The sequence below is a fragment of the Perca flavescens genome, chromosome 11 (genome assembly GCF_004354835.1).
Source record: "Perca flavescens isolate YP-PL-M2 chromosome 11, PFLA_1.0, whole genome shotgun sequence".
NCBI classification, from domain to species: domain Eukaryota; kingdom Metazoa; phylum Chordata; class Actinopteri; order Perciformes; family Percidae; genus Perca; species Perca flavescens.
Genome location: NC_041341.1, coordinates 31,665,014 through 31,683,599, shown reverse-complemented (window position 1 = coordinate 31,683,599; position 18,586 = coordinate 31,665,014). Strand labels below are relative to the sequence as shown.

Below are 18,586 nucleotides of genomic sequence, written 5' to 3'. Positions count from 1 at the left end.
CGCAACAAGAGGTAGCCCAATGCAGCGTTTTTAAAGCTTAGGAAACAATATAAGGACGTGTTAACTAGAATTTGAATCCAGTCACTCATAAGGACTAAAGCAGAGGAGAACAGCTACGCTTGTTCTTGTGAAACCAAAAAAACAGATCAGCATAGTAAAAAAAAAAAGAAAAAAAAAAGAAAAGAAGTTTGCTTTCCAAAAACCAAGATTCATGGCTAAAGTGCTTCCAAGCAGCTCCACAAATGAAGAGAAATGCACTCTGCGTTCCAGGAAGTGCTGGTTTTCATTTGGATAGGCCACAACTTAGACAAAGAGCTGTTACTGGGACATTTTCATTTCTGAACTATGTTTTGTTGTTAACGTCGTCAAAGACTTTTGCTGCTGACAGAACAAGGATAGCTGAGAAAACCTGGGTGGGAGCTGGCGATGTTTGAGTCTCACTGTGACGGATCATTCACAGTTGACTTGAGGGTACCTTGTGTGGTGAATGGGACTGTACCTTGTACTGTACCTGACCTTTAGTCAGACCCCAAAATCAGAGTGCTTTAACATATATAATATTATATAATATACGCACACGTCTTGAGGTGGACAGATGTCCCAGCAATGTGTAAAAAGTCACAAGGAAACTTAAAACAGAAATGCCATTGTTACTTTTTTTTTTATCATTCTGAGTATATTTTTAAGCATTTTTCACAATTGTTGGATTCAGTTTTTTATACTTTATTGCAAGAGTGCATGCAGTAGATTTAAACTCACGATGACATTCATAGTTCTAGAATTATTCACAATATTTGAGAGAGAATACATGAGAGAAAAAAAGAAGAAATAAATTAAATAAGCAAAAGTGAAAAAAGAGAAAAGAAAAAACTATAATAACATTTAAAAGGGGAGAAAAAAAGAAACACCACATGCAGAAACTAAAAAACAAATCTAATTGTCAATCAAATCAAATTAATCAAATTGTGTATTTTTGTGCCCGTGTGTGTGTTTTCCATGCCATTGTCTGAGGTATTATCCAAATCACAGCTACCTACAGTACAATTATGAGATTAGATGTAATGGATTTAAGAGTGATAAATTACATGGTGCATTGTTACAGCATCCAAGCCTCGAGTTTCCTGTAAATCGAGACTTTTAGATTTGAATAGGCCCCACTGCTGCCTTGTTAAGACAAGTATATCACTCCCATCCATAATCTACAGTATCTAGGCATTAGCTTGCTCTCATCTAGTACCAAGAGTCTGGATGTATCTTACATCCGACTTTAGGGGCCGTCTACCTCATCACTACATCTACAAATTGTACTGATATTAACAGCCCGGGTGTATTATACTGAAGGAATGACTTGTTCCTAATCAATCGCTTAATAAAGTGATAGGCTTTTCCCACAGCAGACATTTAGACTTTTGATAGTGAAGTGAGTCAGAATGAATGATACCAAGAACCTGAAACCAAAGCAGCTAAATGGAATCCGGCTTCATCCCTTTCATTAACCAGTGCTGTTCCTACTCTGACAAGTAAAAATGCAAAAACGTAAAAAATGGGGGTGCTGAAAACCTTTTGAAAATTTCATTTCTATTGATATACATTCTACAGAATGTTGTGTTCTTAGTTGTTTGGCCCATAATTTAATATGCAAAGTGGCAATGCAATCCTCAATTCAGTTTAAATTATTTTAACAAAAAATTTGAATGAAGGCTTAATCAATTGCATTTTACATTGCCATGGTTTTTTGGTGTATACATTTTTTTTGCTATTTGAATGAAGAGGCCAACTAACTTCCATATCTATCTATCTATCTATCTATCTATCTATCTATCTGTTCTCGGCAGTGTGTATACATTCCCAGGCGTGTTTTACACAAATATAAAAATGGGACTGAGCCATGTTAAAACATGTCTTGTTCTATGAGGCCTTTGTATATGTAGACCTGCCCTTTTACCTGATTGTCCCTGCAGTTTTTCTCGAAGGGTTTTGGAACCACCCAGAATGTGAGATAGAATGAAGTCCTTCATGTAGCTTCTCTTGGAAAAAAAAAAATGATATGAACCTTCATCAGTAGTCAGAGCTACTCTTCTGCAGCTTCCTTTTTTCCTGTAGCTGGCTATCCTGACTTACCTGCAGTCTGAGGCTCAGAGCTGCCACCTGCTGTTTATAGGAGGAACAGGTAAAGTCTTCAGAACATTATCTCTGCAGACCTGAGAGAGGTGGACTTAAAATATAGAGTCCTTATAAACAGGACTCCTGTTAAAGCCGGGCACAACCCTCAACAGGCCCGGGGCCTCCCTCTACATTCACATTGGTTATTTCATCACCATATATTCTGGAGATAATACATTTTGCCTTTTTTTTTTTTTTTTTTTTTTTTTTTTTTAAAAGAAAAATATTCTCTGGGTTCTTGTGTATATAGCTGCTGATAATTTGATGCAAGTGTAAGATTCCATAGTTAAACCCATTATTCTATGTTCAGCTATTTGTGTGAGGCGCATATCATAATTAGTCAAGTCAACTTTCGAAAGTAGATAATGAGACTTCTGGGAGTAACAGTTGCCTCATAGGAGGCTGCAGGTTTTCTCTTTTGAACTTGAGTCAAGTTTTTTGAGACGCTGCGTCTGGAGGAAATGATCTTATTTCTAACAGCAGCAGACTTCACTACAACAAAGGGGCACGTTTCCCAGGCCTTTGTTCTCTGACAGCGTGTGCACAATATGGTGGCCAGCCTTGTTTCACAGGACACTGTGAAATGAATTGAACGGCATTGCTCAGCACATTTCTTTTCTCCAGTATGACTTTGTTTGGATTAATTGCTTCCGAACTGAAGAGCAGCCGTTGCACACTCATACCTGAGATTATGGCTTTATTAGCATATAAAATGTATCACGATTTGTTTAGCAATAAAATACTCTGCAGTGTTATCAAACAGGATCCCAACTCTACAACTACTTCCACTGAGGATGAAATGCATTTCAGGCATCATGGTGGCTCAGTGTTCAGTCCTGTCGGGGCTCCCTCTGTTTGTGTTGAGGTTTAACTCTAAAGCAATAGTGTCAATATAAAAATCTACAACCTTACTTTATGTGCAGTGCACATACTGGGATAGGCCTCAGCACTTGTGTCCTTTAACAGAGGGAATAGAGCAGTAGTACACAAACCTTTTCACGTCAAGGAGCCTTAAAGTGACATAAAATAGGCCCCCCATTTGATAGGATTTTTTCTTTTTTTACAGAAAACGTATGAAGCCCATGGCCAAAATAGTCCTACATTCTTTCATTGTGTTACATATGGATTTATGCCTGAGGTTTCTGCCTGTTAATTTTTTCCTGCCTTTTTTTTCCTCGCCACTGTCAGACCAGAGGGGGGGGGTGTTAGTGTGGCCTAGACCTACTCTTTGTAGTGTCCTGAGATAACTTCTGTTTTAATTTTGACAGTCTAAATGATATTGAAATATAGTGACAAGAAATTCATTAATAAATTCCTCTTTTTGCTGGGGACACCCTGGAACCCCCTCAAGGACCCCTAAAGGTCCCCTGACCACATATTGAAAACCACTGAAATAGAGGATAGATGAATGGATGTTTAATACGTGATTTCTTCCTTGTTTTCTTGTATCTTCATTTGACAAAAACTGATATTTTTTGACACCAGCTAAGTATAGTATAGTATAGTATAGTATACAGTATACTTAAAGGCTTAGGGCTGGGCGATATATATCGATATTATATTGACATCGATATACAGTATGAGGCTAGATATAGTCTTACATTTTGAATATTGTAATATCCTGATATGACAGTGTTACCTGGTTTTAAAGGCTGCATTACAGTAAAGTGATGTCATGTTCTGAACTTAACAGACTGTTGTAGCTGTTCTGTTATTTGCCTTTACCCACTTAATTAATTATTATATCCACATTACTGATGATTATTGATCAAAACTCTTATTGTGTAAATATTTTGTGAAAGCCCTCGATGTACTGTATGTGGTCCAAAATAGTGATATTTGATTTTTTTTTTTTTTTTTTTTTCCATATGGTGCAGCTGTAGGTGGGCTACATTTTGTCCTGTCTTGTCTGCAGTCTTGGGGGTAAATGTCTCAAAACGATCATACTAAAGAACGGATGTCTTTGGCACACCTTTAGTGGATAAACAAAAGGATAGCTTTGAATAGGACAGACACAGAGTTGATAAACTAACAGTGTCCTCCCCCTCTGTGTGTTCCAGGAGATGACTTGAGCTGCACGGCGGACGGCCAGGTGTACACCAACAGGGACATCTGGAAGCCAGAGCCATGCCGGATCTGTGTGTGTGACAACGGCCAGGTCCTCTGCGACGAAATCCAGTGCGATGAGCTGACTAACTGTGAGAAGGTGGTCATCCCCGAGGGCGAGTGCTGCCCTGTCTGTCAGACTGATTCACAGGGCGGCGGTGGTGGTGGCGGCGGCGGAGGTGGCGGTGGAGGCGGCGGTGGCGGAGGCGACGGCGGGCAGGGAACTTTTGGTGGTGAGCCAGCAGCTGCTCTATGTGGTTATTTGTTGGCTTTAGAAGTAGGGCTGCAGTGGCGGATTTAGCACTTTGAGGGCCCAAGGCAAACAAAGGCATGCTTCTTCACTAGTAGAGGGGTTGCTGATGGCATTTGGTCTAAATACATCCATGCATTTTAGCACATGGATTTTTATAATGACAGGATTATGAGTTGAAGATTAAGAAACAAGCTTAACCATAAAGTTTAATAGGTGTTAATGGGGCCCCTGGTAGTTTGGGGCCCAAGGCAATTGCCGACCTTTGTCCGCCTCTGTAGGCTGCAACTCAGTCGGTCATTTTCTCAATTAATCGATTAGTTTTTTGGTATCTAAAATGTCAAAAAAGATGACTTGAGAAGTTCAGCTTACTGTTACAGAGGAGAAAAGAAACTAAAAAATAAAGAAAATATTCACATTTAACAAGCTGGAGTCAGAGACATTTTACCTTTTCTTCTTAAAAAATGACTCAAACCAATCAAAATAGTTGCCGATTCATTTAATAGTTGATAACTAATCGATTAATCTTTGAAGCTCTATCGAGACGTGAAAAACATGTCAGTGCATAAATATATTCTTAATTTGCTATTTACATTGTAGGTGGAGTGCACAATCACACACCCATGTTTTAACACCGGCAAAAAAATTACCTGTAAAGCTCAATTTAAAAACAAAAAAATAAGAAATGTTTTACTATTTAACATGTCACTGTGTTGCCAATTAAATAATCTATTTATCTGTCAGAAACAATCAACAAACACTGTTGCACATCACTAGCCTATGCCATCAGAGTGATTGTGTTCACTGACTATCTTGGCTCTGTTTACCTTCACTGACCTGCAGAACGATGACAAATTCATCTCTTTAGAACTGCTCAGCACTCTCCGCTTTTCACTTTGATGAGTTATTGATGATTGTTGTATTATTCCTGACAAACAGCCCAATTAGCCTATAGCCCAAATAATGTGATCTTTTATGCTTTTTCCTCATTGTAGGCGGGGGCAGGATCTATAAGGTAGGCCACAATTTTGTGATGTTGGCTATTATTTATACTATCACATGTTACATGTATGATTTTATTGCTTTAGTGTTTGTACTTGTTTTAGTATCTTATAATTTCTATGGCTTTAGTGATTATACTTATGTGTATGTATGTATGTATGTATGGTATGTATGTATGTATACATTTATGTACAGTATGTATGTATGTACGGTATGTATGTATGTACGTACAGTATGTATGTACAGTATGGATGTAGGTATGTATCTATGTACGTACAGTATGTATGTATGTACGGTATGTATGTACAGTATGTATGTATGTATGTATGATGACAATTATTGTTTTAATATTTCATAACGATTCACATAGTTTACTCATTTTATTTTTGTCTTAGTGTGGATTAGTCTCTAAATCCATGATTATTCTTTTTAATCTTTATTATTCTTTTTTCTTGTCTTATGTTTTTTCAATGACTGTTTAGCACATTGAATAGCATTATTTTATTATGTTTGAAAGGTGCTATATACATAATGATTGATTGATTGATGTTTGCTGATATTCTCACCATCGTGGAGTATGAGTTTGAGATATTTTGTCACTGATCTGTTTATTCAGGGTCAGAAGGGAGAGCCCGGAGATGTGCCACTTGTAAGTGTTAATTGAAATCTTTTTAACAGGTCTACAATGTCAGTCAAAAAGCACGGTCTGACTTCAGGTTATAACACACGTGTTTGATGATGTCCCTGCAGGTGACTGGCATCAGGGGCCGCCCTGGACCTATGGTGAGCATCAGTGTTGTTTGCTTTACCCCGTACAATCTTCTAAAAAGAATTTCTCCTTCTGCAAATGACATGTTTAGTGTGAATATTCAACTACCTAAACTGACACTAGATGGCATAAGAGGACAGCTACCTGCTGCACAATATCACCTTACAAAGACTTCTACACAGCGGGCTCGTCCTCGAGTCGTCTGAGGGACATTTCATAAGCACCCCTGTGACAGGTCTTTTTGTGATGTTTACGACTGCAATATCATCACTCTCAGACTTTGATTGGCTCTTTGTTTCTATGACAACAGGGACCTCCCGGCTCTCCAGGAGACAGAGGATCTCGAGGACACAAAGGCAGGCCTGTAAGTCACATGCACCAGTCTCCACACACAAAAACATGCATGAATAACATGAAATGAAAAGTTAAAGTAGGGTGATCAAATTGTGATTTTTACCCTCACACCTCTAAATATCAGATATATCGAAGATTATTACAAATATCATATAGTTTCATATTTATTTGGGGCGTTTCAGGGGATATATGGTATACCACAACATATTTAATGGGTTAAAGTATACATTAATAATTATTTAGTTTTATTACTTTAAATATAGTACAATATTAATCTTAGTCTCTATGTGCATGCTTCTGCGTATTGGAATTTGGCAACAATATTATGGGATGGAGTCTCGCAGCCTTGTGGTTTCATTATTCAAACATTAACATTGTTATAGCCTATATTTTTATTTATTGGTTTTGAATATATCATGATGTCTTGACCAATTAATCCACCAATTATTGTCCCGATTAATCGTTTGGTCTATAATATGTCAGAAAATAAGTGAAAAAAGTCCAGCCTAGTTTCTCAAAGTCCAAGGCGATGTCTTTAATTGTCTTGTCTTGTCCGTCTAAAACCCAAAGATATTCAGTTTATTATGATATAAAAACAGCAAAGAGCAGGAAACCTCCATATTCAAGTCTGAAAAGAGCATTTTCTGCCATTTTTGCATGCAAAGGATTAATTGATTATCAACTAAAGTTGCCGATTATTTTTCTGTCGATCGACTAATCCATTTGTGAACTAATTGTTGAATCTCCACATAGATAAGATATTAAAAATATAAATCCAAAAAATATATCACACAGCTCAGTTCACACACGTGCAACTCACATACACAATTGTCAACATATGCATGTTAAAAAGTTTAAAAAGAGTAAAAAGGTTTTGTGTATTGCACCGTTTGAAATAATAAAAAGATAACCACAACAAAAATTCATATTGCACAGTTGTGTCTATAAGGTCTCTGATTTCAGTGCAAAGTTCATTGTGGCGACATAACACCTTGACTTGATTTTGTCCTTGCTGTGGACATGAGAGGGACTCTGAATTACTCGAAAAAGGGTTAAAAAGTACTGCAGTAAATGTACATTTTTTGGGGTTCAAGGGCAAGAGACCAACACTCAAAAATATAGTGTTAGTGCCAAGTTGATGTATAATCTGCTTCGCAAGCAAAAACGTAGCAGGTTGATGAATGAATGTGCCCCTCTTGGTGGAGTTACAACCCAGTGGAGGGGAGCACTGTGAGGCTGATTTATTAGTACCAATGGTTCTCCTGTCGTACGCAAGTTACAACTCCTGGTTCATAAACAAACACTAATTAAACTGCATCATCTGGATCAAATTGCAGTGACAGGCCCCACTGTACATCTCGGCCAAAGCTGCACTGATCGATGGATCAATCTATATTTTAGTGTGTAAGTTCATATCCATCCATCCATCCATCCATCCATCCATCCATCCATCTTCGTCCGCTTAAAAGACCCGACACCGGAAAAAAGAAATAAATAAATCTGAAAACACAAGCATACCCAAATGTTTCTACGGCCACATAATAATGAATCAATGTCAGACTGAGCGTGGTTCTAACATGGTTTTAAATCGAGTCTCTCTCTCTCTCTCTCTCTCTCTCTAGGGACTGCGGGGCCCACCGGGTTATGATGGAGAGCCTGGTGTACCAGGTCAGCCCGGTGAACCGGGACCACCAGGACCTCCAACGCACCCCGGAGTGAGTCATGCATTGAGGGCTCTCTCACATGGCGCAAACACACAGATGGACCTTTGGGATTACTTTTAATAATGAAAAGTGCTCTACTAATAAAATGTAGTAGTAGTAGTAGTAGTAGTAGTAGTAGTAGTAGTAGTAGTAGTATTAGTAGTATGTACACCTGCATGCAGCTAACATGCACAGGAAGAACAAACATGAGAAAGATTGCATCATGAAACCAACACTAGACTTTAGACTGTAATGGGCTCATCTTTACTCTGACATGTTGTCAACACACACTGTTATAAATCAACAGAATTCTATTATCTGTCTATATACTATCTACCAGGGATGTAACAATGCATCGTAAATCAGTTAAAAATAAAAAAAACTGTTTAAAGATTACAACTAAAAAAATTATTGTGATGCAATTTTCAAACGGCCTAGGGCGTGATCTAGTTTGGATTTCACTTGTTTGACTTCAGACATCACTACGTCTTCTCAGTTTCTCTTTTAGAAGAGATTTCTTTCTATTTCAGTTGCACTTTTGATAAGAGGACACATCTGTTGTTTTACACAGTTTAAATAAAGAAAGGAATATTCTTCCGTCATTTGTCTGCAGCTCATTCTGTTAAAAGAAATTGGGAGGAAATCATATCGTGAAAATCGTGAATCGAATCGTGAGTTATGTGTAGCTTTACATCCCTACTATGTACTACACCAAGACTTCTTCACACAAGGGCCACATTCATGCACAAGAGGACCAATAATAACCTGGTACCATGAAATAATGGACCACCTTCAGGTTTCTTGTACTTGCACTCACCTCATGTGCAAACACTGGTGTCATTTCAATCAAGTTCCCGTAATTCTACCTGTCTTTCATGTCTTTTGCGGTGTATCATTTGTATCCAGATTAGTGTTTTTTCCACTGATAAATAGAAAATACATATATTTGAACAAACAGAGTTAAGCTAACTCAGAGGGTGTGTGCGTCCCGTGCAGGGCCTGGGATCCCAGATGGCTGGAGGCTTCGACGGAAAAACAGGACCTCAGGCCATGTTAAGTGGCGCAAGGGTAAGAGGATGTTTGTACAAATATTAACTAAACCAATCGGTCAGTGTTTCTTAAACCAATCAGCCAAAAAGCAGACAAATGCACACTCATCTTTTCCAATTTGGTTTGATTCTGTATTAGGGAAAAAAAAAAAAAAAGATTTGTTTTCTGCTTATAGCTATGGCCACAACAGCTATTAATAAGAACAGTCAACAGCAACAGAGTTGTACAGTAAATGTTTGCACTGGTTTCCCAATCCGTATTTAATACATCCAAGGCTAACCAAGGCTCTGAGGACAGAGGATGTCATATTGTTGTTGTTGTTGTTGTTGGGCAGAAACCTTGTATCTCCATATTTCGTAATTTTTTTATTTTTTTATATATCAATGCTATTGGTCACCCTTTACGTCTGTCTGTGGGTTTTACAAATATTTAAACAGTGACAACGCGATTTGGTCTGTCTTCGTCTGAGCTCAATAAAAAGCTCACTAAAATGTTTTCAAATCCTGCAAAACAACGGTTTTTGGACATAGACTACAAGGTTTTCACAGTCACAATTTGATGCACAGATTGTAAGCAAATCTAAATGATTTTGTAATTTTCCATTTAGTCTACGTAAGGTTTGATGTTCGGATTGTGACCACATCGATTCTTTCATCTATTGTGATGGATTTTCAGGGTGCTGCTGCAATTTAGTCATAAAGTTGGGGAAGTTCAGAGAGACCTTTTTAAAAACGTATAGTCCAAATTGGTGCAGTGGAGGTAAAGATTTATTGACTAATATTTCCCATAATGCAACACCCACGTCCACCAGGTGGGAATTTACAGCTGCCTCAAGTTTGTAACTCAGTCTTTCTATATTATTGTGAGTGCTGCGCCCGCTCCAGAGCTACAGAAGACATTATACAACATCATACAACCTTCACAGTTTGAACAGTACTCCTCAGGACGAGTACACAACAATGCGGTGGAGTTTAATCATCAATATGATGAAATATGATATGTTGTTCGTAGCTTTCCGTAATAAAAACCACTAGAATTTTGGAGCTTCCCACCACATGATTTTCACTTATTTGCCACACCCACATGGAAAAGCTTATAACAAAAGAACTGGAAGGCCAAAATGCATGTATCAGGCTTCATTAGAAACCTATATGCTGTTAGTTTCTGTAAATGTGCTTGTTTAGTTAAAACACAACCTAAACTACATCAGTTCAAACATGGTTCAAAATAATTTTTTTGGTCCTCATCTATAATAAATCATATTTGTATATACAAAACATTTAGGCAAGATTAAAGATCAAGATATATTAACTGCTGAGCAACAATTTAATATCTACTGTTTGTTTGTTTTTAAACTAACAAAGTTTGTAGGGGAAAAAGCGACGCCTTAATGACTGAAGGGCTCATTTTTTAAACACTGAAAGTAATCTTTAGTTTATTGTTCAGCCCCAGAAAGAACATAAACCATTTTGTTTTATAACTTGTCAGCTTATGACTTCAGATTAGGATAAGTTTACTCTTGTTTTAAGTAGAAACTACATTATATGTTTTGATTAGCTAACAAAAACATCACTTTGGTAGAGTAGAAGATGGACAAGGGGAAAAAAAAAACTTTTGGTAACTTCGGATGTTTTACAGTGACAAGGAGCGTCATTAAACTTTGACTTGTGAAACATATGCTTGTGTTTTAGTCAAACTTAAGCAAAGTTACAATAAATAAACTTTGATTTTAATGAAAGCAAGATTGGCTATTTCACCAGTATTTTTTCGGCCCGACATCGGATAAGCAGACGAAGATGGATGGATGGACCAGTATTTTTTCGCTCTCCACCCACGCCTACATGCGCACAACCAAAGACAAAAACAACAACAGACACAGCGTAGCTTACTGGCTGGTAGCATGCAGCTAAAGACACAGGGTAATGTTAGCTTACCGGTAGCCTGCAGCTTGACTTTTCCAAACACCAGGACCACAGTTGAAGCAGGATATGACGGACAAGCAATAGAACTGGAAAATCCTCCTGCTTCCCTGAAGTTACAATGTGGCAACATTTTTCCTTCCAGTGAGTGAGTTCTGGAATCAAACAGCTTCCAATGGGACTCCATGCTGCCTTCTGGTAGCCTACATGTTCTTCTTCTTCTTTATGGTTTATCGGCAGTTGGCAAACCAACTTATAGGTGCATTACCGCCACCATCTGGACTGGAGTGTGAACGAGATAAGGCAGAAGAAAAACCCAACCTAGATTGTCTTTACTAAATCAATTTCTCTTAGAAATGTATTCATGTTGTAATATGCCTTGCAGGTACATGTTGTTAAACTAATGGTGCTTTCAATTGCGCCTCGTACACTCTGAGAAACTCAAATAGTTGTTGCAAAGTACATTTCTGCCATTTAGTGGCTCTTATTGTGGCATTGCCGTCCCTGTTGTAAAAAAGTTTAAATCAAAAATTGAATTGAATCGGATGGTGGATTTTGAGAATCACGACACCTCTAGTAACAACACATCTGCTTAAGTGGAATATTTCGGTCAAGTGGGGAATAGACAGGTAATTAAAGACTCTGTTGTCTGTGCTTTGGCAGCCATCCGACATGAGTTTATAAGGTTTCTTAAAAAAAGGAATCCATACATCCACTGAGTGTCTCAGAGAAAATATATCAGTTTAGATCTCCCCTGTATTCTTCGCATGCTGTTGCTCTAACCCCAAGGAGCACATTTAATTATTGCTGGCCTTTTATGCAGACTATGCTGAATCCTGTTTGTTATTAGATTTTGCATTCTGTTTGTTTTAGGGCGAGGCTGGAGCGAGAGGCCCTCCCGGGCCAAACGGCGCACCTGTAAGTCTACAGCATATTCAGCGAGCTTTGACCCCCACCGAATACTTCAACTACATTTTGTTATTTTGTTTCAATTCCTGTTTATCTTTTAAATGTGTTGTCGTTTCCCTCGCTCTTCTAAGGGTCAAGCTGGACCCCAAGGACCACCCGGAGATGTCGGCGATCCAGGGCATATGGTAAAACATAATTCTTTTGTACAATTTGTACATACGGTCAAATCACCAATACACTTGGTGTCATTTTGGATGTGATTTACATGGTTTTGGTGTTCTGCTTGCTCGAGAAAGCAGCAAACACCACACCTACTGTTCATACACAGCAGGGCTGACATGAATGCATTTTCATTTCATTGTGATGGATTTCAGAGGGATGGGTTGTTGCTGGGTGTTTACATTCTGACTTTTTTCAGGGACCATCTGGGCAAAGGGGACCCGAGGGCCCTCCAGGGAAACCAGGTGAAGATGTAAGTAATTGTATCCTACTGAAAACTGTGTCAGTTCAGCTTTCACCAGCATTCGTTTCTGTGTCAATATTTCTGTGACACTGTAATTGTGTGTATTCAACTACAGTAAAACTGTTATCAGTAAAGGAGTCCCTATGGTTAAACAGACAAAAAAACGTGAAGGGGAAGATCCTGTAAATAGATGGAAAGCATACCCACAAATGTTAACTGAACTGTTAAAGAATGTTGTTATAATTACGTATCATCAGTGAGCTACAGACATTTTGTTGTCCGTGCCAAATCCATTTTGAAACATGTCTTATAAAATGTTCTTTGTTTTCCTTTCATGGGTTAGCAAGACAAAATAAAAGACTACGTCTGTAACAGTGTCATGAGAAATGTCATAATTAAAGCATCATGTGTCTGTGTTTCCAAACATCTTGATGAATGTGATGTGTGATTTGGTGGCATTTATTTCACTTTCACAGCTAAAACATTTTGCAGCCAAATCAAAGTTTGTAACATGTACATGTCATGTCTTCACACAGGGAGAGCCAGGCAAATCAGGAAATAGCGGAGAAATTGGATTCCCTGGATCACCAGTAAGCTTCTAGACCTCTATTCCTCCATCACGCCACTGCACACACTGGATCTTCCGTCTGTCATTCAAATTACACAGAATAAGACCCTGTGTTGTGTGTTGCAAATGCACCTTTAATAGATATACCCGACAATGCTTAATGTCACCCATTACAGGGATCCAGAGGATTTCCAGGTACACCTGGGCCTCCTGGACTGAAGGGTCACAGAGTGAGTAGAAATTGTCTGAAACGTTACAGAGTATTTATATATAGAAATATAACTGGCTTTGTCTGGCTTTTTTTCTCCTTTTTTTACATGTTTTTCTTCTGTTTTGGTTAACAGGGCCATGCTGGAATAATTGGCCAAAAAGGTGAAACTGGATCGGTTGGATCCAAGGTATAAATCAATTAAAATAAAACTATTTTCTGATGTCTACTGTAGTTGGTTAAGTGAAACCTGTTTGACTTAATTACTTAACTAATTCCCTGCCTTGCTAAAGAGCCTTTAAAACATCTTGCCATGTAGCATTGCTATCTCATGACTAAACAAGTCCTTTTGTCTGTGGTTTTGTAGGGTGCCACAGGGCCCCCTGGTCAAATGGGAGCACCTGGACCCATGGTAAGTTATTGTAATGCTTTCTTTTTTTAAAGGGGCTGTACTTGAAATACTGAAAAAAAACATGACCACATGGTTGCCACAAAATGTGTTGCCTCCACACCACTCTCACAGGCCGTTCCGCAACTTAATACTGACGCACAAGGCACTCACATGCACGCGCAGATGGACCGGCTACCAAAACAAAGAATAGTGAAGCTTGGATTTCAACACACACAGTGACTTCATTCTCTGCTCAGGAAGCCATTACTCCACTATATCTTTACATAGCAAATAGTTGTTTGCTGCTATATTAATGTTCTGCATGTTGAGTAGGGCCCCTTTAATGTCTCCATAGGGCTATAGTGGATATATACTATGAGTGTATGTGGACTGCAGTACACAGACTACTCTGAATTAGCTGTCTGCTCTTATCTCGAAGGAGACAAGGCTATATCCAGTATACTGTAAATAACCCTCTGAACTTCCTGACTTTAAACTTTTGCATTGAATAGAGGCCAACTGTAATTTATCCCTGTCTGTGTGTAACAGGGTCCTGCTGGGATGCCAGGGGAGAGAGGACGCTCTGGACCCAGCGGTGTAGCAGTAAGCATAACCCCACTATTAATCACAAACATCTGCTATACCATGCATTTTTCTCTCTGTCATAGATTTGAAAAGTATATATGGTTATATGGTACTGATATGTGTATGAATTGTTTTGTGGCAGCTGTCTGTTAAACGGGGCCCTTACAAAGGGAGTGGCTTACATCAGTGTTTAACTGCAAATTATAAGTCAGAGTGATACGTGTTTGTTTTTAGGGTAAACGTGGCGACCCTGGTAACGTCGGAAAGCCTGGTCCAATGGTGAGTCAGCATTCACAGTGGGTTATCATTTACATAGATACTCATGTTAAGGTGGATTTGAGTTGAAAATGTGATGGGAACCACGTATCACCTGCTTAAACTGTGCACATTCCATTCACTATGTTTGTACATTTGTGTCATGTGAATGCACATTTTCAGCATTTATTGCTAAAGTCTAAATGTCATTGTTGTTGGTTTAACAGGGTCCCTTGGGTCTGAGTGGTCCACCTGGATATCCAGGAACCCCAGGAATGAAGGTAAGAACAGTAACACACTCTTCCTTTGGCTATATGCTAATGCTAATCAGCCCTTTCAACCAATTAACCTCTATGCCTCTGGCTGAGGGCCCCGCTCAAAAATGACATGCCCAAGAGGAATGGCGTATATATCTCTGCAATTACAAGGTCTATTTGAAATATATTGATGCCATAACAAAGGTAACACTTGTGTAAGTGTACTTGGTGATCTTGTTCCACAGGGACAACCGGGCCCCACAGGAGTCCGAGGTCCAGAGGGCCCACAGGGACAGAGAGGAGAGACCGGTAATATGGGCAGAGCTGGACCAACTGGCCTCCAGGTTCATTTCTTACTTTACTTACACATCACATACTGCTCATCATAAGGACGTTGTTAATGAAGCTAGCTTTTACACAACTCTGATTGGAAAGTGCACTGCTTTGCTGATCTAACTGGAGACATGTTGTGTTTCAAAGGGCCCCGCGGGTACAGATGGTGGCCCGGGTACCAAAGGACCAGTGGTATGTTCAGTTATTTCTTTGAAACATCTTTTTCACTATTTAAGGATACAAAAAATGTCACATTTAACATGTCTTACTTTTCACAGGGTAATCTTGGTCCACAAGGTCCAGGCGGCCATCTTGGACCCCACGGACCACCAGGACCTCAGGGAAGCACTGGTCAGCCTGGTATCAAAGGATCACTGGTGAATTTGCTTTACGTTTTCTTTTAATGCTGGAATATTTTTTTTAATAAACATTGCGATTGCTTGCTGTGCAGGAGACTCAAACTTTTAGCATTTTTGTGTTACAGGGAGATGTTGGTGTCCCAGGATTTAAAGGAGAGGCTGGACCCAAAGGAGAAACTGTAAGCTTCTATTACATCTATATCAAGTTTTAATTCTGCTCTTTGAGACAATTGATTTATATTTTAGTGAAATATGCATTCATGCTTAAATATAACCCAAATTCATGTTTTTTTCTTCATTTGTATATGAGGACACATCATTTTAGTAAGGGAGTAGGTGAAATAACATTAATTTCATAACATTTTCTGGCTTGTGTGTCCTCTCCCTAGGGTCCGCCAGGTGCCCAGGGAGTGCTCGGACCTCAGGGTGAAGAAGGAAAACGAGGACAACGTGGAGACCCCGGCACTGTGGGCCCTCTTGGTCCCGTTGGAGAGAGAGTGAGTCACAATTCTGGCTCCAACTGTAATATGTATCAGTCACAGAGCTACTCTTTAGAGACAGGGGCAATCTGAACAGTAAATGAGAGAATTTTAACTTTTAAACTTAACTTAACTTTTCTGTTAAGTTTACGGACATTTCTGTTAATGCAGATTTGGAAAATTCTTTGTATTTACAGTATATGTTTTGTACTTTTACAGTAACAGACATTTCTGTTAATCCAAAAAAAATCTAAATACGGAAAGACCAGTGAAAAATCATATTTACATTATATTAGCCCGTAGATGTCTGTAAATCAGTGGATAATTTTTTTTTGAGCATCACAATCCCCGCGAAAGGACTCGTTTCACTACCAGAATTTGATCCATTCAGTCGGATAACATTTGGAAAGTCTAGAGCAGCAAGATTAAACCATTTAATCCCCACGGAAGTTGAACTTTTTCGGCTTCATACAGAACTTAGCATCTCTCATAGGAATGAATGGGAATCCATTGGTCCTCACCAACACCAAGACGTAACAGCACATCACCCCAACCCTCACAAATATAAAATCCTCCTTCTCACCTACAAATCTCTCCAAGCCCTGGCCCCACTGTACCTCCAACCTCTTCCATCCATACACCCCACCCCAAAACTTGCAGCCCTTCGGAGATAGATCCTTTAGTGTTGCAGCCCCATCCCTCTGGAACACCCTCCCTGCAGAAATCCAAAATGCTACATCCCTGGACATCTTTAAAAAAACTACTCAAGCACCGCCTGTTCAACACAGCCTACAGCCTCCCTTAGAAACTTAGAAAGTCAGAGTAATTTCTGTAGAGTGTCCTTGGGTTTCATAAAAGACGCCACATAAATAAAATGTATTATTATTATTATGGTTATATTTGGTGATTTTCTAGATACACTCATGCAAACTTTTCTCTTTGGGGAACGCCTTAGGAGCATCAGTACATAATTTGTTTACTCCATTCATCTATTTAAATACTATTATTACCCATCTTTTGTGTGAGAATAAAATCATGAACATGGCAAAGAATCTAACTCCTGATCTGTTTTCCAGGGATCTCCTGGTAACAGAGGATTCCCTGGTGCCGATGGGCTGCCAGGACCTAAGGTACAGTATTGTCTGCTACTGTATATTAGAGTAAAGATTCAAACACAAGAGGCAGGAGATGTTTGTAGTATCATTGTAGCCAGTATAGCAGCCTCCTGCTGATGGTACCGGTTTGTGCTGTGGGTTTTGTTTCACATGTTTCAATCTGCAAACTAAACGAGTTATCGTGATTTGTTTTTCTTTCTACAGGGTGCACAAGGAGATCGTGGGACATCTGGTCCACCAGGGCCCAAAGCTTCTGTAGGAGACCCTGGGCGTACCGGAGAACCTGGTCTACCAGGTGCAAGGGTAACACTGAAGAGCTTGGCATTCCAGTTTTGATCTACTATATCAATAAATATACTATATTTGTCTGTACCACACATTTCCATTGCTCATATTTGCTTGTATCTCTTTCTCAAAGGGTCTTACTGGTACCCCTGGAGTGCAGGGAGCAGAGGGCAAGCCAGGACCATTGGTAGGTTACAGTTCTCAATTTTTACATTCACAATTAGACATTGGCGTTAGCCTTCGGCTTAAGAAAAATTCAAAATATGATTGAGTCAAAGTGGGGTTTTCCTTTGTTTAGGGGGCTCCAGGGGAAGATGGTCGCCCAGGCCCCGCAGGGTCCATTGGAAATAGAGGGCCTGCAGGAATCATGGGAGGGCCAGGCCCTAAGGGCTTCAGTGTAAGGCGGCAGCGTCACTCCAAACTTTGCATTAATAGTCAGTCAGGTCCTCCTTTTTAACTCCTGTTCTGTTTCTACACTCACAAAAGGGTGACCCAGGAAAAACAGGGGAACAAGGATCTGCAGGAGTGTCAGGTCAAAGAGTGAGTACTGTTTATGAACTGAAAAATGTGTGATGCACTCTCTTTTGTCATCAGCATGCACATTTGCAAATTTCTTAGCCATACTTTCTAACTCATTTATGTATGTTGTATCTATTGTTACAGTTTTTATGATTAATAGTGTTTTTTTATAACAAGTGGTACTTTGGGGATTTCATTTTTTTTATGTATGCAAATATATGAAAGAGTGACAATAAAGGAAATCTTGAAATCTTGAGCATGGAATGGGAGGACACTAATATGTCTCTTAGATAAAACACATGCAGTTTATTCATAGTTCTGCATTGTTTTCCACAGAATCATTGGTCGGCAGGATTTTTTTAGTTTCCTAAAAACCTCACACAGCCTCAGAATACCAAGCACATCCTCACACTCCACATGTGTAACTGTCAATTTGTCTTCAGGGTCCCCCTGGCAAAGATGGAGAAGTTGGCCCTGCTGGCCCCCCCGGCCCAGCTGTAAGTGTCTGATCCCTCTTTGGTTGCATGCATTTCTTTTCCTGCTA

General features: G+C 39.3%; 1 protein-coding gene across 1 annotated transcript in view; it reads left to right on the top strand.

Annotated features, from left to right (window-relative positions):
* col5a2a (collagen, type V, alpha 2a) overlaps positions 1 to 18,586 on the top strand; it is a 59,325-nt gene that overhangs the window by 20,470 nt on the left and 20,269 nt on the right. Inside the window, exons 2-29 of the mRNA XM_028590570.1 lie at positions 4,224 to 4,502; positions 5,515 to 5,534; positions 6,138 to 6,170; positions 6,272 to 6,304; positions 6,601 to 6,654; positions 8,267 to 8,359; positions 9,344 to 9,415; positions 12,190 to 12,234; positions 12,357 to 12,410; positions 12,644 to 12,697; positions 13,225 to 13,278; positions 13,433 to 13,486; positions 13,601 to 13,654; positions 13,832 to 13,876; positions 14,405 to 14,458; positions 14,675 to 14,719; positions 14,923 to 14,976; positions 15,198 to 15,296; positions 15,433 to 15,477; positions 15,564 to 15,662; positions 15,770 to 15,823; positions 16,034 to 16,141; positions 17,200 to 17,253; positions 17,443 to 17,541; positions 17,657 to 17,710; positions 17,822 to 17,920; positions 18,010 to 18,063; positions 18,486 to 18,539. Of these exons, the coding sequence (XP_028446371.1) occupies positions 4,224 to 4,502; positions 5,515 to 5,534; positions 6,138 to 6,170; positions 6,272 to 6,304; positions 6,601 to 6,654; positions 8,267 to 8,359; positions 9,344 to 9,415; positions 12,190 to 12,234; positions 12,357 to 12,410; positions 12,644 to 12,697; positions 13,225 to 13,278; positions 13,433 to 13,486; positions 13,601 to 13,654; positions 13,832 to 13,876; positions 14,405 to 14,458; positions 14,675 to 14,719; positions 14,923 to 14,976; positions 15,198 to 15,296; positions 15,433 to 15,477; positions 15,564 to 15,662; positions 15,770 to 15,823; positions 16,034 to 16,141; positions 17,200 to 17,253; positions 17,443 to 17,541; positions 17,657 to 17,710; positions 17,822 to 17,920; positions 18,010 to 18,063; positions 18,486 to 18,539 (1,916 nt within the window). The remainder of the gene's footprint in view (positions 1 to 4,223; positions 4,503 to 5,514; positions 5,535 to 6,137; positions 6,171 to 6,271; positions 6,305 to 6,600; positions 6,655 to 8,266; positions 8,360 to 9,343; positions 9,416 to 12,189; positions 12,235 to 12,356; positions 12,411 to 12,643; positions 12,698 to 13,224; positions 13,279 to 13,432; positions 13,487 to 13,600; positions 13,655 to 13,831; positions 13,877 to 14,404; positions 14,459 to 14,674; positions 14,720 to 14,922; positions 14,977 to 15,197; positions 15,297 to 15,432; positions 15,478 to 15,563; positions 15,663 to 15,769; positions 15,824 to 16,033; positions 16,142 to 17,199; positions 17,254 to 17,442; positions 17,542 to 17,656; positions 17,711 to 17,821; positions 17,921 to 18,009; positions 18,064 to 18,485; positions 18,540 to 18,586) is intronic.